The sequence below is a fragment of the Papio anubis genome, chromosome 12, assembly GCF_008728515.1.
Source record: "Papio anubis isolate 15944 chromosome 12, Panubis1.0, whole genome shotgun sequence".
NCBI classification, from domain to species: domain Eukaryota; kingdom Metazoa; phylum Chordata; class Mammalia; order Primates; family Cercopithecidae; genus Papio; species Papio anubis.
In genome coordinates, this window is record NC_044987.1 from 47,712,826 (window position 1) to 47,734,672 (window position 21,847).

General features: G+C 38.9%; 1 protein-coding gene across 2 annotated transcripts in view; it reads right to left on the reverse strand.

Moving 5' to 3' along the window:
- The window catches only part of CCDC81 (coiled-coil domain containing 81), a 47,875-nt gene that overhangs the window by 16,335 nt on the left and 9,693 nt on the right, over positions 1-21,847 (reverse strand). The window contains exons 2-7 of one of the 2 annotated variants that reach the window (XM_003910510.3): positions 20,583-20,644; positions 19,044-19,200; positions 13,848-14,104; positions 11,241-11,320; positions 8,943-9,064; positions 5,861-5,984 (exon numbers count right to left, since the gene is read on the reverse strand). In XM_003910510.3, coding sequence (XP_003910559.2) covers positions 5,861-5,984; positions 8,943-9,064; positions 11,241-11,320; positions 13,848-14,104; positions 19,044-19,200; positions 20,583-20,644 — 802 coding nt within the window. Of the gene's footprint in view, positions 1-5,860; positions 5,985-8,942; positions 9,065-11,240; positions 11,321-13,847; positions 14,105-19,043; positions 19,201-20,582; positions 20,645-21,847 lie in introns of those variants that run through there. The other variant, XM_009187076.2, reaches the window with a different exon arrangement.

The window sequence follows — 21,847 nt, forward strand, 5'->3', positions numbered from 1 at the left end:
GGGATTACAGGTGCATACCACCACACTCAGCTAATTTTTGTATTTTTAGTAGACACGGGGCTTCACCATGTTGGTCAGACTGGTCTCGGACTCCTGACCTCATAGTCTGCCCACCTTGGCCTCCCAAAGTGCTGGTATTACAGGCATGAGCCACCTCGCCAAGCCAAGAATGAAACCATTTAAAAGTAGAGAAATAGAGAATAGATTCAGACGCTCAAACATGCATTGAATAGGAGTGCTGAATTTTTAGGATAAAGGAAATGGCAAAGAACAATATTCTAGAAAATAACAGATAAGAATTTTCCAGAAAGTCATGACTCCTAAGAACAGTCATGCAGAACATCAAGAAATAAGAAAAATTCTTAAAAGCTACAAGAAAGAATGACAACCATATTGACTCAGACGTTGCATCAGGACAACTGTCAGGAGAAAATGGAGCAATATCATTAAAATGCTAAAGGAAAATAACTATGAACCAAGAATCAGCATTCAAGAGCGATAACACAATAAGAATCATTTTAAGCAATACAAAGAACAAGTGTACTGAAAAGACAGGGAACCATTACAGGATATACTTTAGCAAGAAGAAAAACGAACCCAGGAGGAAGGACAGGGATATAAGAAACAGGCCAGGTGTGGTGGCCCACGCCTGTAATCCCAGCACTTTGGGAGGCCAAGGCAGGAGGATCACTTGAGGTCAGGAGCTCGAGACCAGCCTGGCCAACATGGTGAAACCCTGTCTCTACTAAAAATACAAAAATAACGAGACATGGTGGTGTGCGCCTGTAATCCAACTACTCAGGAGGCTGAGGCAGGAGAATTGGTTGAGTGCGGGAGGCAGAGGTTGCAGTGAGCCAAGATCGCGCCACTGTGCTCCAGCCTGGGAAAAAAAATAAAAAGGAAGAAAAGAAAAGAAAAAGAAAAAAGAGGAAATGATGGTGACCAAAGAAATTGGTAAACATGTTGACAAATCCAAATTAATCATTGACCATAAAATAATACAAATTTTTTAACACTTAAAACCAATTTGGAACAAAAGTTCTAGACAACAAAAATACAGGTTTGGAAGGGGATGCAGTTTGAAGGAAATTGAAAGCATACTGAAGAAATGTGGTCAAAGGAAATTAAAAGCATACTAAAGAAATGTGATCAGTCCAACAGAAAAAGGCTAATAATGAACTTAAATGCACAGTAAATAGAAAATACAAAATAAGACAGTAAAGATAGGTTCAAATATACCAATAATTACAACTGAAATTAAAGTCTAGATTGAGTTTTAAAACATCCAAATATAAGCTATTTAGTAGAGACACACATGAAATAATAAAACACACACAAAAATTCTTAAAATGGCATTAAAAGGCTATTCCAGGTAAAATACTAATCAAATGTTGCATTGTTAATTATGTACTACAGAAATGAAGGCAAAAGATTTTAGTAGAGACAAAGGAAAATATTTCATAATGATAAAAGGAGCTATCTACCAAAAAATCCCAGACGTGTAGAATTTAATATTGCTTAAGAAGCAAAAATTGACATAATTACTGAAAAATATACCATCATGGTTAAAGATTTTTAATATCTCTCTCAAAAAAAAAGTAAGGATTTTAAAGCTTTTAATAACTTATTTTAACAAGGTTTAGCTAATATCTAAATATCTAGAAATTTACGTCTAAGGAATAGTAGTATACAGTGTCTTCAAGTATACATAAAACAATTACCGTAAAAGTACTCAAGCTAGAAAAGAAGGTTCAGCAAATTACAAAGTACCAAATAACTGACACTAAATGAACCACAGCATAAAATGAGAAAGTGCCCCTACTAAAAACCTCTATTCATTTGGAAAAAGTAATAAAACTTGAGTCTTCTGAATAACCAATGAATTAAGTATTGTATAAGTCTATACTCCCTTACTGCAATTCCAAAATGCAAATGCTCGACTCTGACCTCACTGGTCATGTTTTCTAATTTCTTATAACTTGTTCATACTTTCCATTCTTTTAATTCATGTAAAGATTTTAAACATCTTATTCTATATTCTGTATTTTATAATGGTCAGGATCCAAAATCCTTGAGAGCTCAATTCTTCCATCTTTTGTTTCTGATGGCTCTCATTATGTGGCAGCTTATTTCCACGTGGTCTTTGTAATTTTGGATTCTGACCTCATTTTTAGCCCAACTCTATCTGTCAGAAGTCAGGAGCCTGAGATGAAAATAAGATCCTTTAGAGCAGGGGTTGGCAAACTTTTTATGAAAAGGGCCAGAGAGTGAATATTTTAGGCTTTGAGGGCCACACAGTCCCTGATGCAAGTAGCAGGTGCAGATAATATGCAAATGGAGGGGCATAGCAGTGTTTCGGTGAAACTATTTATAAAAACATGTGGTGGACTAGATTTGGCTCTCAGTAGAGGACCTTTTCAGATTATTTAGAACACCATATTGCTAGATGCAGAACCCTTTATTTTTTAATAACTTCTCTTAGGCCTCAAAATCTGGGGTTGAGCGAATGCTGATTCCCTAAAAGTTTGATTTAAATAACCTGTTAGATGCAACTGACATGAGGAAGCAATAAGAAATATGTCTCAATCTGGATTCTTATGATCCAAGACAATTCACTTGTATTTTTTTTAATCCTCTAACTTGGAGTGAAAATTTTACAGAATCACTAACCACTACATGCCCTTCAGCACCAGCCAAATTTGCACTTCGTATAGTAGTCACTATTTTGAATAATGCCATCTTCTCCCAGTTACCTAAGCCAAAATCTGGGGTCATCTTTGACATCTCCTCCTTAACCTCCCTTAACTAATCCCCAACAGTCAAAGCTAAAGCTTTCCGTCTGATCTTTGTTTCATACCCTTATTACCTTTCCCTAGATGAGTTATACTCAACTGTTAAACAATGAAAGTACTATCCTTCTTAGTTTAAACAAATCTTACTCAAACCCCAATATATAAAACAGAAAAGCAGCACACATCCTCCAGTGGAAGTGAGGACATAGAGCCCAGAGTCCCACCCATATGACCTCACTCTCAGTTTTTGATGTGCTCTTAAGGCCCTCTGAGGCCTTAGGGTCATTTGTTGGAAACAGATTGCCTAGACTACTGCCTTGATCTGGTAAATTGTGCTACACTTTTCCATTTTATTACATCCCTTCCCCTGCTGCTAATCTTATCCCTCTAGATCATTCTTTACCCTTCTAAAAGAATATTTTTCTTCAAAATGAAAATGTAATTATGGACTGACATTCCCAAACATGGTGTTTGGGGACTTGGACAGGTTGGTAAATCAGAAAAGATATATTTTAAACTTCTGTACACTAAATGGTGCAGAAACAAAATTAAAAAGAAAAAAAGAATTAGGAAAATGTTTAAAACATACACATCAGAAAACTATTCATACCTATGATATATGAAGTTCTCTTTATAAGAAATACCACTTGTTTTTAAGAAAAATTAAAGCTCCCAGCTGAAAAAGGACACAGGATTCAAGCAGGAAATTTGTAAAAGAACTACAAATGGCTAAGAAACAAGGTAAAAATAAATGCAGGCCAGGTGTGGTGGCTCACGCCTGTAATCCCAGCACTTTGAGAGACCTAAGTGGGAGAATTGCTTGAGGCCAGGAGTTCTAGACCAGCCTACACAACATACTAAGACCCCATCTCTTAAAAAAAAAAAAAATCAAAAAAATTAGCTGGTGTGGTGGTGTACACCTATAGTCCCAGCTACTTGGGGGTCTGAGGCAGTAAAATCACTTGAGCCCAGCAGGTTGAGCTGCAGTGAGCCATGATCATGCCACTGTTCTTTAGCGTTGGTGACAGAGTGAGATGCTGTCTCAAAAACAAAACAAGAAAAAACCCACTAGAAGTCAAACAAACACAGGTTAAAAACAATAATGAATACCATCATTTCACTTTGCTAAAGTATTAGCAAAACTGTAGAAAAGATAGCACTCTGTCATATTACTGTTGCTGAGAGGATAATTTGCTACAATCATGAAGAAGATAATTGGCAATGTGTATCAAAAGCATGAAAATGGACTCACCTCTTATCTCTGAAATTTAAAGTTTTTATCCTATGGAATATCCAGATGTATGCAAGGAATTATGTTTAATTGTATTTTCACAACATTATTTATAGTACTTAAAAACTGGAAGCCATCTAAATATCCAATAGCAGATTGGTTAAACAAAAGGTTTAATCTTTCATTAAGATGATGTGCAATTATTTGTTAACGTTTTGGAATATTTAATATCATGGGGGAAATCACCACTTATTAAATGTAACAAAAATTCATATAATATGATCTAATTTTATTTAAAAAGTATGTATATTCCAAGTGTAAGTACTGTATATATTGTATATGCATTGAAATAAACGACATGTACCATAAGGTTAATACAAAGTTTCCTCTATGTAGAGGGATTATGGGTGATTTTTTGTAACTCTTACTTTTTTGGTTTCCTCAAAATTTCTATGTTAAACATGTATTGTTTTAGTAATCGCACAAAAAATATTTTTTGGTTAACTTTTTTTTTTTTTTTTTGAGACGGAGTCTTGCTCTGTCACCCAGGCTGGAGTGCAGTGGCGCAGTCTCGACTCACTGCAAGCTCTGCCTCCCAGGTTCACGCCATTCTCCTGCCTCAGCCTCCCAAGTAGCTGGGAATACAGGTGCCTGCCACCACACCCGACTAATTTTTTGTATTTTTAGTAGAGATGGGGTTTCACCGTATTAGCCAGGATGGTCTCGATCTCCTGACCTCGTGATCCGCCCACCTCGGCCTCCCATAGTGCTGGGATTACAGGCATGAGCCACTGCACCTGGCCTATTTTTTGGTTAACTTCTACAGGAAACAAACATTTTTGGGTCAACTTCTATAGGAAACCTTTACCAACAACTTCCAACAATTACTGTCTCCTTTTGCAGCCTCTATACTTTTGTTACCTTCATCGCATGCACTGTTTTTTTAATTTCAGTCTTCCTACAAGACTGTAAGTTTTCTAAAAGCAGGTTAATATGTCTGTAACTCTGAATCTTCAGTGCCTAGAATAGTACCTGGCACATGGTAATACTCAATGTTTGTTGTATTGAATTAAAGGACTATACATCTAATTCTCAATTATCTTTCATAACAGTGATATTATCCAAAACAAGCATTTCCAGAGTTTTAAACACGACTTTAGTAATCCACAAAGTACATAAATTGCACATATGATAGCTGATAAATTTTGACACAATAAATTAAAGGTTGGTGGCACAATGCAAAGTACATAGGTGCTCAGTAAACACTTAATGAATGAGCATGGTTAAATATGGTTGACTGATTTGAGGTCTTAAAAAGTATCCTACTCAAAGAGACAAGGATAAAATATTATAGAAATCTTTTGACATACCATCACAAGAAGAAAACGACCATGATAAATTGTAATACACTCATTCATTCAAGTAATGTTTATTGAGAACTAATGGAGTGCCGGCTATGTTTGGCAAAACTACTTTCCAATTTGATGTAAATATAACACTGTGTCACATCATAATATCCAAGCACTCAGAAAACAGGAAAGTTTTGTAGATTTGGGAAGCCCGAATCTACAAAATACTCTGTGCTATTTTGTTTCCGCCTGCGTCATAACATATATTCTACTGAATCATAATTTATCCCTCTGCATATGTCTGACTTCCCCACTAGATGGTGAACCTTGGTCACCTTTATTATTCCCATCATGTTGCATGTAGAAAGCTGTCAAGAACACTGGATAAATAAATTAATGAACAATTACAGTTCCCTGCATCAAGCAATGACTCAAAAATATATTTAGTAAAGTACAACAGAAAAAAAAAAAAAAAGTCAGTGCATTACCTTTCAGAGGTCATAATCTTCTCACCACTCTCACTTCGGTCAGTCTTTTCCAGCAAGCTGACATTTGTCACTTTGGCAGGGAACAAAGCTTGTCTATCTCGAAGTCTCTTGGGTGATGAGATATCTGTAGAATAAAGAATGAATGAAAACGAGTTTCCTTTCAACTCTCAAACCACTAACCGTGTAGTTTTTACCAAGGGAAATTTTCATATAAGATACACTCTCTTATCTTTAAATAATCACCCCTTGTTCTATTGTGATGTAAAAAAATGTTTTTGCTGTATATTTGCAAAGAAAGCACTGTGCTAAGTATTTAGAGGACAAAAAGGGGCAACTAACATAAATGCAAGAAGTGGGCTGGATATAACACGACCAGGAGACATGTTAGTTTAGTTAACATTTCTTATGAAAAATGAACAGTGGCAGTTTTACAACTTTGATATCTGTAGATTTAGACATTTTGCCTGTAAAGATCTTTCAGTAGATATAGTTGAAGAGAAAAATAAGATATAAACAAAAAAGTGAGAGCTTCCATTTGGAGGTCATCTTATGTGCTAACAGTGCTAAGTGCTTTGTAATACACATTTACTAAATAACAACTTAGGTCAACGATGCAAAATGTGTAAGTCAAAAATAAATGTTACAATCTTTTTTTTTTTTTTTTTGAGATGGAGTCTTACTCTGTCACCAGGCTGGAGTGCAGTAACCCAATCTCAGCTCATTGCAACTTCTGCCTCCCAGGTTCAAGCAATTCTCCCATCTCAGCCCCCTGAGTAGCTGGGATAACAGGTGCATGCCTCTACTCCCAACTAACTTTTTTTTTTTAACTTTTTTTTTTTTTTGTAGTAGGAGTAGAGACGGGGTTTTGCCATGTTGGCCAGGCTGGCTTCAAACTCCTGATCTCAGGTGATCCACCCACCTCAGCCTGCCAAAGTGCTAGGATTACAGGCGTGAGCCACTGTGCCCAGCCAAATGTTGTAGTCTTTACGGATCTGACATGTTCAGAGGAGAGAAGCCACTCCAGAATTCAGTGGTAAGTTTTCCTGGAGGAAGTGAGATGTGAAAAGGGTACTAAAAGGTGAGTAGGATGGAGATAGATTGAAATAAAAGGAAGGACAGTTCAGGCTGCAGGAAAGAAAAATGAACAAAGGATGAAACTGGGGAAGGGCAGGCATGTTAGAAGAGCATGAATAGGCCAAGCATAGTGGCTCACGCCTGTAATCCCAGCACTTTGGGAGGCCAAGGTGGACAGATCATTTGAGCTCAGGAATTCAAAACCAGCCTAGGCAACATGGCAAAACCCTGTCTCTACAAAAAGTACAAAAATTAGCCAGGCATGGTGGTGCACACCTGTGGTCCTAGCTACTCAAGAGGCTAAAGTGGGAGGATCACCTGAGCCCAGGAGGTTGAGGTTGCAGTGAGCCAAGACTGTGTCACTGCACTCCTCCCTGGGTGACAGAGTAAGACCCCACCTCAAAGAAAAAAAAAGAACATGAATAGATAATTTTGCCCAAAGAAGGGGTCTGTGTAGGGCACAGTGGGGGATGAGTCTATAGAAATGAGAAAGCATGTGAATATTAGGCTAGAAGTTGATACGCAATCCTGTAGGCCACACACAGAAAACAGACATCCACAAGCCAGTGTTCACCCATTGGTATGTTTTGTTAGGCCTAATTAGCATTTTTTGTTTCAACAAAAGTCAACATTTAACAACCAATAGATTTCACATTAAAGTCAGGATCTCTGCTTCTTTTGAAAAATCAGAAGATTGTGCTCACTTTGGTAGCACATATACTAAAATTAGAAAAATTAGAAGATTTGATACCACTTGGGCCACATTTCCACAAAGCAACAATCTGCTAGAGGAACAGTCCTCAAAGTGTGGCCTGGCAAGCCATACTTTTTGGGGTCCCTAGGACCCTTTGAAAATGTCTGTGGCTGTGTTTGGTGGCTCCCACCTGTAATTGTAGCACTCTGGGAGGCCAAGGCAGGCAGATCACCTGAGGTCAAGAGTTTGAGACCAGCCTGGCCAATATGGTGAAACCCCATCTATACTAAAAATACAAAAATTAGCTGGGTGTGGTGGCGCACATCTTTAGTCCCAGCTACTTAGGAGGAGGATGATGCAGGAGAATCCCTTGAACCCAGGAGGCGGAGGTTGCAGTGAGCCCAGATTGTGCCACTGAACTCCAGCCTGGGTGACAGAGCGAGACTCTATCTCAAAAAGAAAATAAAAAGTGTTTGGTTAAAAAAAACAAAAAATCTTTGGAGTCCTAGGATGTTCTTCATTTGCTTCCACCAAAACAACTATCACAACAGATTAGTGCAGACATAGGTATGAGAATCCAGCTTTTTTCTACAAACATCAGAGTGATAAAACTGCCACTCTTCGTTTTTCATAAGAAATGGTAAGTAAGCTAACATGTCTCCAACCCACTTATATCCAGATCACTTCCTGCATTTGCGTTACCTGCCTGGACCCTATAGTCATCTGAGTTTTGGCCCCTTTGAGCAATGGGGAGCCAGCAAAGAGATGATGATCTAAGAGCCTGAGAGTCATAGGACCTGAGGTCCATAAAGTAAGTAAGCTCATAGTTAAGGTCAGATGCAGGATTCTAGGAGTAGAATGTATTTGTTAGAAATAATATAGTGATTATTTGTGGCTGGGTGCAGTGGTTCACGCCTGTAATCCCAGCACTTTGGATGGCCTAGATGGGCGGATCACTTCAGGTCAGGAGTTCGAGACCAGCCTGGCCAATATGGTGAAACCCCATCTATACAAAAACTAAAAAAATTAGCCAGGCATGGTGGCACATGACATTAATCCCAGCTACTCGGGAGGCTGAGGCAGGAGAGTTGCTTGAACCTGGGAGGTGGAAGTTGCAGTGAGCTGAGATTATGCCACTGCACTCCAGCCTGGGCAACAGTGAGACTCTATCTCAAAAAAAAAAAAAAAAAAGTAGTAATAATAATAATATAGTGATTATTTGTAAATTTAACTTTATTTACCCTTGGCTAAGCAATATGACTGGGCTCATAGCAGTAAAGAGTGACAGATTGTATTCAGAAATCATTGGCCTACCTCTGATGCCTTCTTCTTTGTCTGACTGGTCTTTTAACTTGCACTTCCTTTCTCTATTCTCTCCACATTCTTCTACAAGGGTCTCCATAGGCAGTTTGTTTTCCGTCTGCTTGAGCTCAATCCTAGGAATGAGCCAATATGTTTTTCTGCTGCACTGAACCTGAACAGGTGACTGTGTGAACTTTCAAGTCTTGGAAGCAACCCAGCCAGCTGGCTGAGTCTGAAATAAGCCCACTTTCTTCAAGGAGTGAGTGCTCTGATGTGCTGAGTACGTATCATAGATTAATTTTTTCCAAGGTTTTCTGGGAGCTGACCAAGACCTTCCCCTCTATACCGTAGTCTCAAAAGCAGCTTGCATATAAAGAAATTGCCTTAAAGTCCTTTATTTAGGTTATTGGGTTTTGTTTCCATTTGAATTTTTATATCCTAGTTCTATAACTAGATGATCTGGGGTGATACAGTGAGAAAATGTTGTTGGATAGCTTGAAGGCAAAAGATTCATAGCCTGGTAGAGTATGCCCCAAAATAACCATTTGTCTCCTCCCTCCTTTGCCACTTCTCCCCAGGCAAAAGTGAAGGACTTGCACAGCTACAATTTGCAGCAGGGAGGAAGGGGGTTGTTCAGTTGGTGTGTGTAGTTGTAGGATTTCTTTAGTCTCAGGTATGGAGTACTAGGTTGGAGTAGGGAGTGGGGTTGGGGGTACCTTCAGTCAATTCAGGGGCCAAATGTTACATAAATAGAACATGAACAGTTGTTTTGAGTATTTATGTCCCCTTGTCCATTTCTAGGCCCTTGACTTGATGGAGCCTCCATCTCTGTTCTTTGACCCACTACAATTATTTCCCTCCTGGAGTGCCTAAGCCAAAATATGTCAAAGGGAACAGCCACATTTGCCTTCCAAAACAATCAAAATTATTTTCAAACTGCTGATTTATTTTTAGTGTAAGGCAATATGGTGCAATGGAAAGAACACTGGACCAGGAGCCACAGTCTTATTTCTATAAGCTTGGCTGCTTATTAGTTGCATGGCCATTTCATGTGCAAGATGAGACGGCTGGAGAACAACCTCTAAGGCTTACTCTTGACTTCACACTGAATCTTCTGAGGTATTTGTCAAACAGCTCTTCCAGGAGGGGGTTGTTCCAAAGCAACAAGCACAAGAGAATGTCACACTCAAAACATCTGAGAAATTCTCATACTTTTATACTGTACTCATACTTCCTAAAGTAAGAATGCTTTAGGAAGCTAGTTGTTATTCCCCAAACTTCCTCCACCTGAAATGCACAGTGGTTAATGGCACAGCAATTAAGATTATTAACATAATTAAGGGCACACAATGAATAAGTGATGGCCAAACTGGAAATAAAACTGAAGTCTCCTGACTCCTACTCCAGTGTTCTCAATAGTGCACCATGTTGCTTCATTCATGTAAAAGAAAAAAATTAAAATCAATTTTGTATCGTGATAAAATGGAGAATTATAATACATATGTCACATGAATGTCGTGAAGATTAAATGAAGTAATATGCAACCACCAGTAACAACCACTGTGCTCATGGAGTAAAGCTGTTTCCTTATTCTAACTTACCTGTTTAACTCGTTTAGTGGTAAAAATCCGAGCTCTGACAGGAAATGGGCTGAACTGAAGGAAGAAGCAGCAGCTAGGGCAGAAGTGCTACAAAGTAGAGGAAAGCTCAGCCGGTGAGAAGAGTTTTACTAATACTGCAGGGACTAAGGTTGATGGAAGGTAGTATCAGAATTTCCAGGAGCCAAGGGTAGTTTTATAAATGGGCTGGGCAAGGTGGCTCATGCCTGTAATCCCAGCACTTTGGGAGGTCGAGGCGGATGGATCACTTGAGATCAGGAGTTTGAGACCAGCCTGGCCAATATGGTGAAACCCCATCTCTACTAAAAGTACAAAAATTAGCCAGGCATGGTGTCGTGCGCCTGTAATCTCAGCTACTCGAAAGGCTGAGGCAGGAGAGAATTGCTTGAACCCAGGAGACAGAGGCTTCAGTGAGCAGAGATCATGCCACTGCACTCCAGCCTGGGTGACACAGCAATACTCCGTCTCAGTGAGGGAGGATAAAAAAGAATAAATATCCATTGTTATTTAACTTAACTACAGAAAGTGTATGCAATAAACTCTTCTTTGTTGGTGCATTTAGAGAGGGAGAGACAGAGAATACATTAAAAGGAGCATGAGCTACAAAACATTGAGAAATACCGCCCAATGAGATCAGCAGATCAGCAAGGAGTGCTAGTGCCTGGAGGAACCCATAAAGCAAAGCACTTACCTTGGAAACGCAAGCACACTGCTGGGCCACTTCCTCAAGGCCTCTCTGCTGGACAACACCGAGTCCACAGTGCCAGGCCTCTAGAGGACAGCGACAGAGCAAGGTTACATATAGGCTGCCGGCCAGGACTCAGACAAATTAAAAACTGCAGGCTGTCTCATAGGCAAGGCTACCACAATACTTTTCTTGTTGTTTATGTTTAGCGCTTAAAAGTCCAGAGCTTAAAAATCCAATGAGGAATGATCTCATTCATCAAAGTAATCACCCTGGGTAACTGCACAGCAATTATTTTGGGGTTGCCTTTTCTCAAACCATTTCCTTTTTGGGAATTGCCATCAGGGTTGACAGATTCTTTTAGGTATCTTTAAGAAGATAGCAGACTTTGTAAAAATACATGGAAAGTGAGCAAGCTGTCTAATTCCACTCTTGACCCAAATAACTAAAATTAGGCAATTAAGAGAAAAGCTTTCGAGTCAGGTGGGCTCATGTTCAAATCCCCACACTGCTAACAGGTATGTGGCCTTAGGCACTAGGTTTCTGGGGATAATAAAAGGATCTAATAACACTTCCATGAGGTCCTCTGTGTAAGTAGCTAGCCCATAGTAAATACTGAACAAATGGCTATTTTAATTCTCATATAACTATAAACATAATAGTCACATTGTCACATTTTTACTGTAGAATAATATATAAAATGATTTTTGCATGAGTACTACCCCTTACAAAAGCCTTTGAAGGGAATTCTCACAAAGAAGTATAGAAAATATTTCTAATAAAAGCAGCATCACTGAAATAAGCACACAGCTTTCCAAGGGGACTACTCTACAAGATGTTTTAAGTTACGGGTCATTTGGGAATAAACTTTCACTGACACCACTTTACAGCAGTTTTCCAAAATGTGTCTTACAGAGCTAATGAGATATTGGATTAACCTAGAATTCCATGATTAAATACATCCAGGCAGTTAAACTGACTGCTTTCCAGCCAGACTTCTCAGCTTCTTTAACATGCTGATGTGCTCTGTCCCTCTGTCCATGAGGGCTATTGATTCAATCAGCAGTTTTCAGTCAGCTTTGACCTCCAAACCCTTTTTTCAGAGTATCTCTCAGGACTAGTTCTTTTGGAAAATTTCCATTCTTTAAAAGATGTGCTTTAGAGTTCAGCAGGTCAAGGAAAATGCTATCTTCTCTTTTAAACACATAGTGAAGCTACAAAGTTCTGCAGAATCCCTGAGGGTTAGGGATGAGCTAGCCACTTTGGCCTTGCTTACAGACTTGTAAACCTTGCCTTGCATTTTCATGGAAAAGCAAGGGTTTTTCCTGCATTTATTTCCCACTTTCCACACACAGGGTTGGCAATCCTTTTAGCAATCCTGTATGAAACCAGATTGTGTAAAAAAACCCCAGGAGTTTCATTATGCACAACTCCATTTCATAAATCCCTATCCCAAAGCTTCATAAAAGGAGAAATGGGTAGACCGAGATGATACAATAGCCTTTTCATTAAAAAAAGAAGGGTTTGGCTTTATGGGATATAGGATTGTATAACATTCCATAATAATTCAATTCATTCATGTCTACTTTGTTAGTTCCCAGAGGAGTACCTGAGGCACACTAAGTATTCAATAAATCCTGTAGATTGACTATGTCATTTGTTTAAACTACTGTATCCAGCTTAGCATGAAGGTCACACCAGCTACTTAATGGTTGACAATAATGATGCCAATTAGGAAATTTCTTCTACAACATGCCATATTAAAAGCTAAAGATTCAAAACCTCCATGACTCAAATTAAATTTTGTTACAGACTTTCATTAAAATAAAATAGTCAAACCAACATTAAAAAAGTAAAATAGTAGAACTAGCAAAAACTGAGTGGTTAGGAAGTCTGGGCTTGAATTCCAGTTCTAGTTCACCTTGGGATTCCCACATAGCCTCTCTGAGCCCCTACTTTTCTCACTTGTAAAATTAGGATGATAATAATGCTGCTTGTATATTTCGAGACTCAAATGAAATAATACATGTGGAAGACGTTTTTAAACTATAGGCTGGGCACGGAGGCTCATGCCTGTAATCTCAGCACTTTGGGAGGTCAGGGCGGGCAGATCACTTGAGACCAGGAGTTCAAGACCATCCTGGCCAACATGGTGAAACTCCATCTCTACTGAAAATACAAAAATTAGCTGGGCATGGTGGCACGCACCTGTAATTCCAGGTACTGAGAGGCTGAGGCAGGAGAATCACTCAAACCCAGGAGATGGAGGTTGCAGTGAGCCAACATCGTGCCACTGCACTCCAACCTGGGTGATGGAGTGAGACTCTGTCTCAAAAAACGAACAAACAAAAAACCTATAAGATACTATAAAATGTTCAGAATTTGAAGAGTTTCCATTACTATTTATATCCCTCAGTTGACTTTGACTCTTAATGTTCGTTTGCCTTCCTAATCTTTTTGTCAAAGAGTTAATCAAGTATAAACAAGCACTTCCATGTACTTCAGGGAACTGTCACCCAAATATGTCAATCTTCATTTTTCTTAATTACAACACACCTATAAATCAGAACTACAATTAGGAGAAGACTTAGGAGAAGGAAAATATTAATTTACGTTTGCTAGGGCCTTTGCCAAAGCCCCACTTCCATCCATGGTACAAAGGAAATCTTTATAAAACCTCATCTTCACTTTGTTGTCTCTGATCATGAGGACCCCAATTCCTTTGAATGTAAACTCCACATTTTGTTTCATGGAAATGGATCGCGATAAAAAAAGCAATGTCTCCTTCACACATCCTTCCACTACATCTCTATTAAATGGACCCTCCAGGGATATCATGACAAAATTAAGTGGAACAATTGGGATATCACCTAGAGGAGAAAAGACAGTTGGGGTGGGAGAAAGTGGTGATTACGATAAGGATATATACACACAAATAATTATCTGATTCTCAATACCCTAAAATAGAACCTTCTGGATGAAGCCTTTAGTTGTACCCAATGTAATAATATTACTGCAGACAATTAAGTAGTTACTAACATATTAATCAGTACAATTTTCCGAAAGTATTTCTCTCAAAGTGTTCTCTAAAAGTGTAAGTCCAATGCTCAAAATAAGAACAGTTAGCTTTCTAAATAACACTGTAGACAAGCTTTTGATTTTCTCTAGGACACATATAATAACTAATTCTCTTCCTCAGAGGGTTTCCTAAAGTTTTCTTCCCCCTTATATTTTAGGACATACTGGAGCAATATTTGCTGATATGGTTTAGATCTGTGTCCCCACCCAAATCTCATGTTGAATTGTATTCCCCAATGTTGGAGGTGGGGCCTATTGGGAGGTGATTGGATCATGGGGTGGATCCTTAATGTATGGTTTAACACCATTCCCCTGGGTGCTGTCCTCATGATAGTGAGTGAGCTATCATGAAATCTGGTTGTTTGAAAGTGTGTAGCACCTCCCTCCATTCTCCCTTTTACTCCTGCTCCAGCCTTGTAAGACATGACTGCTTCCCCTTTGCCTTCCACCATGATTGTAAGTTTCCTGAGGCCTCCCCAGCCATACCTCTGTACAGCTGTAGAACCATGGGCCAATTAAACCTCTTTTCTTTATAAATTACCCAGTCTCAGGTATTTCTTTATAGCAGTACAAGAATTAACTGATATATGTGCCTATCTCCTCCAGTTATGCCATTTTTACATGATTACAAATACCTACAAGTGTTAAATATTTTGAAAAGAGAACCATCTTCACTAGAAGTTATCATTTAAATGAAATAGGGTCTTATACAAGGGTATCAGACTGAATGACTCACAGAAAGCTTTTCCTCTCTAATGAGCCCATATATGACATTTCAGAGGAATATGATTATATCTAGCTTGAAGGAAGCACAGGATCTATTCAACTAGAACAGATGTAGGAGCAACATAAGGTTCACAAGTCAGAGAAAGGATAAATAGCATAGAGAATAAAGATGACAAAGCCAAAGAGAGACAACAAGAAGCTTCACTGATAAATAGGACATAGATAAGATAAGAATATTCTAAAGATTCACTCAGTAAGCATGAGTTATATGCTTTCAAATGTCCACTGCTGCTGAACGATGAAAATTAACAAGACATGAGCTTCACTGCATCAGCCTGCCATCTCCTGCACAATTTAACAGTAATTCCAACCACCTCCCTCCATTTTTAAAAAAATATACATTTCTTAAAAAGAAGGCTGTCTTACCTGCCTCTGGATTTTCCCCTCCCATTTGTCTGCTGCCTCTCTGCAATCTGTCTTTCAGACCACTTGTCTGAGTCAGGACACTGTCATCTCATGATTGCCAAGTCAATGGATACTTTGCAAATATTATTTCTCATGACCTCCCTATAACTTCTGCCAGCCATGCCCTTTCTTTTCCTTGTATACATGATACCACTCTTGGTTCTCCAATTTCGTCCTGCTTGGTCTCGTTTGCTGGCTTTCCTCCTCTTCTACTTCTTATAAGATACTGAGATTTACTTGTTTTATAGGATTTTGTCCTTGTTTATCTCTTCTGCTGAGTGTGTATCCTCTCCGAGGTAAACATCCAAATCTTGATCTCTAGTCACTACCCCTCTCCTAAGCTCTGGAATCACCTCTACCTAAATATCCCCACATGTATCTCAAATTCAGCACGTGCAAAAGCAAATTCACTATTTTATCCACCACCAAAATCCACCTTTCCCCTTCATTCTGTACAAAGGTAGTTGATAGCATGAGCATCCATCTGTTCTCCAACCAAAAAATCTGAGTCATACTAAACGCCTTCCTTCCTCTTCCTACCCGCCACTCTCAACTTAAGCCATACCAGTTCTACATCTGAAATGTCTCATGAGTAATGTCTCATGAGTAGATACCCTCACTTCCCCTCCTGATGATCACTGTCTTCATTTAGGCTTTTACTGCATTTTACCAAACTACTGTAACTGAAAAGAGTATCTTTCTAAACTAATCCTATCTGTACAGATAATTCCCTGCTCAAAAACTTTCAATGGCTCCTCAGTGCCTACAGGATGAATTATAAAGTCCTATCACACCATATAAGGCCCCTCATAATTGGCCCCTACCTACCATTTTCATCTTATCTTCCTCTGCCTGCCTTCACAATCATATGCCTCAGCCGTACACAAGTACCCGTTACTTCCTTAACAGGCTTCATTCTTTCCTATATTCTTGACTTGTTAATATTGTTCATGAAATACCTTCCAACAGCTTCTCTGCTCAGAGTCCTATCATCCTTTAAGACGTCTTTACATGTCATCTTCCTAAAGCAGAGTTAGGCATGCTCTCCTCTGAGCGTCATAGCATTTGATCCAGTTCTGATCAATTCGGCTTTTATAGCACTTAATCATGTTTCATCATTTCTTTTTTTTTTCTTTTTTTTAAGACTCTGTCACCAGGCTGGAGTGCAGTGGTGTGATCTCAGCTCATTGCAACCTCCGCCTCCCGGTTCAAGCAATTCTCCTGCCTCAGCTTCCTGAGTAGCTGCGACTACAGGTACATTCCACCACACCCAGCTTGTTTTTTGTATTTTTAGTACTGATGGAGTTTCACCATCTTGGCCAGGATGGTCTTGATCTCTTGACCTTGTGATGTGCCTGACTCGGCCTTCCAAATTGCTGGGATTACAGGCATGAGCCACTGCACCCAGCCCATTTCTTGTATATTAATTATCTATACTAGATTCAAAAGAACTATGTCTTACTCATATTTAAAAACCCCTATAAAATGTTTGCTTAGTTACTGATACGGTCTGAATTTGTGTCCCTGCCCAAATCTCATGTCTAATTGGAGGAGGGGCCTGGCGGGAGGTGATTGGGTCATGGGGGTGAATTTCCCCCTTGCTGTTCTCATGATAGTGAGTGAGTTCTCATGAGATCTGATGGTTTAAAAGTGTGTGGCACCTCCCCATTTCGCGCTCGCTCTCTCCTGCTCCGCCATAGTAAGATGTGCTTGCTTCCCCTTTGCCTTCTGCCGTGATTGTAACTTTCCTGAGGCCTCTTGGCCATGCTTCCTGTTAAGCCTGCAGAACTGTGAGTCAATTAAGCCTCTTTTCTTCATAAATTACCCAGTCTTAGGTAGTTATTTATAACAGTGTGAGAACAGACAAATACAGTTACCTAGTTAATTAATAATGAAGAATCATAACCCCAAAGCTAAACATAGACAGAAATTTTTCTTTGGGGGTTTTAAATTTTTATTTATTTCCCTATTTATCTTATTATTATTATTATTATTTTGCAGCCTCCAACTCCTGGGCTAAAGTGATCCTCTTGCCTCAGCCTCCCAAGTAGTTGAGACTGCTGGTGTCAACCATCACGCCTAAGTTCTTTGAAATAATTTTTTGTAGAGGCAGGATCTTGCTATGTTGCCAAGGCTGGTCTTGAACTTCTGGCCTCAAGTGATCCTCCCGCCGTAGCCTCCAAAATTCTGGGATTACAGGCATGTGCCACCATGCCCGGCCTAGAATTATTCTTTTGAACTAATTCAGTCATATATGTCTAATTCTGAAATTGCCTCACCCAGTAAAAAATACAATTTTAGATCTAAACTACTTTTTTGGACTACAGGACAAGATCCAAGATGGAAAATGAGCTTTAATTCTAAGGCACAGATGTTTTTGCAAAAATGTTAGCTTTATTTTCATTTTCTTAGATAGGTTTTTGATGAAATAGGATATATTTCTTCTGACATAAAACTCTAGGTATTTCTTTTTGTTCCCATGAAAGGGGGAAAAAAAGAAAAGAGGAAAAAAAAAAAAAACACTAGGTAAAAATAGCTGAAAAGTTCACCAAGCCCACCATACTGAATATATACCTAAGAAATTCTAAGTATGGTTTGTTTGCATTTGTTCTTCTAATATATCATTCTTTTGAAAGTAGAAAGTTAACTCAAGTGACTCTGAAAATTAACTTCTAGGAACATTAACTTAGAGGAGAGTTATAGCCTTTTCGCCTGTTGCCATCGGAGATAGACTGTCTCCATTCATCCAGGTGTGAGTCTGATGCAGGGGGCAGGGACAATCAGGAAGGTCAAAAGGAACACAGCCAGGAATCAGAAAGTATGCACCCAAAGGCTGCTAAGTAACCAAGGGAGGTGTTAGGAAGCCCACACACTAAAGCTGGATGGAAGCAGTCTCTGGCAGGGATTATGCCTGTTTTGTTTACCACTATGTCTCAAGCACCTGGAACAAGGTCTGACACATAGTTGGCTCTCAATCAATATTTAAGGAAGGGAGGGAGGGAGGGAGAGAGGGAGGCAGGGAGGTTGGCTTTAGGGTGTGAGAAAGGTATGTAAGGTATGCATTAAGTCTTTATGGAATTATTCAACTTCTAACTTTCAAATTTTAATGATTTGGATTATACGTATGATAGAAAGGTATCTTTTTGACAGCTGATACTGACTGTAGTTCTCCCAACCAGAAATCCTAATTAACTTTCTCTTCCTTATAACCACTTTTAATTTCTTACGATCTGAAATAAAGGGCTTACCGCTCTGTGGTGTGGCTTTTACATAAATTTTCTGTTACGTTACATCAGGTTTTTTCACTCCTACCTCTTAGGTTACTGGGGTTTAAAATAGCCTTCAGGAAGACTCTATTATTTTTCCACTTTGGCCCCTCCCTGTGCCAAAAGCACCTTATGAAAAGTGAGTTCCTCAAATCAGAAGGTAAGACAGCAGCACTGGCTATGCTTTGCCCTTTCTTTTTTTTTTTTTTTTTTTTTTTTTTAATCCCCAGGACAGTAACCTTCTGGGAAAATCCTACATATCAGAATTATTTACCAGGAGTATATACTTTGTTTTGTTTGAGTCCATGGATCTGCACTAGCTTCTCCGCCATAATAAACACAGGCCTCTGGATTAAGATAAATTTGTTGTTTCCCACCTCAAGTTTTTGTCTCATGAAAGTGAAAGTTCCAAATCCTGGAATCTGAACCCCCTGAAAGAAAAAAAAAAAAAATCATTGAAGGAGTGAAGAAAAAATAATCTTTAATATTATTATCCAAAAAACATGAAGAGAAGTAAGCTTAGGGCTTAAAAATTCAGTGATCTCTAGGACTCTTCAGAGTGATAGCATTTTATAATTCTAAGTTTTCAAATAAGCTGAGTATAAAATGTAATATATTGGTCCATGATGATTTACAGACATCAGATCGCTCATCTCTGTATCATCAAAAGGCTAAGAAAATTTGTGTGAATGTCATAGCATCTTTTAATCTTTAACCAAGATTACTCCTGTCCTAAATTGTGTGACATTTTAAATTTTAATCATCTGCCATTAGAGGAATTTAAGAGGGCATGAGAATCTCTGCTTTCTCGTTCCTACTTTTAAATTTTATGTCTGCCACTTAGACAACCCAGCATCCAGATCATATGCTGCAATGTAGTGATCCTGGCTGATGTGTAGAAGCAAATGTTTTTAGCTCTCATACTGGGTTTCTGTTTCCCTGGAGATATCATATATCAAGGACTACAAACTCAAATGCCTATAGGAGCCAAAAAAGAAAGCAAGAGAGTGAAAGTAGCCAGCCAGGGAATGTGATGGCTATGGACTGCACACCCCATCTAAAGGGAAGAGCACATCTTGAGCTCCAAATGTGTCACCACGTAGTAATGGAAGACTAGTATCGTCAGATCTGCTGATTTTTCAATGAAAGGGAGGGGAAAAATCCAAAATAATTTCTCCCAAGTTTAAGTGCTGATAACAAATGCAAATTCTCAAGCCAAACAAAATAAATTTGAAGTATGAATTCTGCCCAAGGGCTCTCACAGTAGGACCTCTGAATGGGGTGTAAAAGTTTCACAACTTCCCAGCTTCCCCCAAGCTCATCCCCAAATCTCCATGTAGTTTTATGGCATCTAAAGCCAAGACTTAACAGGAGGGAACAGTCCAGCCCTGGGGAAAGTTTCTCATTTTGGCAAGTCTTCTATTTCAATTAAAATCCTTTCCCTGCAAGGAGGCAAGACAAGAAGCGTTATATCTTTCTACAGCTATGCCAGGAACTATCAGATCACAGACAAACAGAACTCATCTAGTTTCCTTACACACACCCAGGCTGATCAGCACTACACTCTGTAACACTAGAAGAGCAGAACTTACAAATTCATTACCTAAAAATAAAATTCATGTGTGTTACATCTGTTACCCACAAGTCCGAAGCATGAGCATCATAAAATCACAGGACTGGAAGTTAAACGGGATGGCTCTAAAGTCTACTGCCCTGCTCCCAGCAACATTATATAAGATGATGGAGGAAAGATCCTTTAGATGCCTACATTAAAATTAATAAATTAATTTATTAACACATTAATAAATCTTACCTTGTGCAGGGTTAACTGCCGTCCCACAAATTCTGATACATTCCCCCAGATAATAGAGACTTCTGAAATTCAAAAGTAACGAGAAATTATTTAATTTATATGACCACCCATGTGGTAGTATCTTAGTGCTAATAAATAAAAATGTAAATATGAAATGTGGAAGCAAATGACACTAATTCCTGATTAATTTAGAATTAAGAAAAAACAAGGCTATTCCCAAAAGTTAATTTTCTTGGTAGCTAAGGTTTACTCCCTTAAGTTTGGAAGATGTGATTTAAAATAATAATCACACCCTTTTCTTTATTCTATAAAGAGAGTTAATCAAGTATAACCCAGCCTTTTCTTAAAGACCCATTCAGCAACCGTTTATCGGGTGTCTACTCTGTGCCATCTGATTAATAAGAACGTTCATTCTCACACCATTCCATAACACAGGAATAAGGCAAAAGGCCACTAAAGCATGAAAGGCTGTTTTGTGTACATTAACTTTTCCTACACTTCTGTTTTTGCTAAATCCTCAAATCTGGTTTTTATTTTCATTTTTCACTGCTAAGCTACCAGCTGTCACTTGTGCTACTAGTACTCTGTGGGCTCCTGGACCAGTCATAATTCATTGCTTCATATCTACTGTGTTCTGGAAATAACAAAATAATATGTCTAAAATAATTTTTTTTTTGAGACAGGGTATCACTGATGCCCAGGGTGGAGTGCAGTGGTGCGATCTCGGCTCACTGCAACCTCCGCCTCCCGGGTTCAAACGAGTCTCCTGCCTCAGCCTCCTAGTAGCTGGGATTACAGGCGCCAGCCACCATGCCTTGCTAATTGTATTTTTAGTAGAGATGCGGTTTCGCCACGTCGGCCAGGCTGGTCTGCAACTCCTGACCTCAGGTGATCCACCTGCCTCGGCCTCCCGAAGTGCTGGGATTACAGGCATGAGCCACCATGCCCGGCCTAAAATAATAATTTTTAAAAACACACTTTTGAGTAGGACAAGGAGCTTTACTTTGAATTAATGGATACATTTTGCACTATCAATTTTGACTGATTGGAGGGAAGCCTTCCAAGTTTATCTTCTTGTTCTGAGCTGTGTCTCAAAAAACTGTGGTAGAAAAACAGGTAGTTGCCAATAACTAAAGTGTTAATGTATGATATGAACCTATACTGTAGGTATGACTAATATTTCAAAGCCTAGAAAATTATATCTGTATTAACATCACCCTTCCAAACCTAATCATGTGTTTATCAAAGATACTATTCAATTAAGA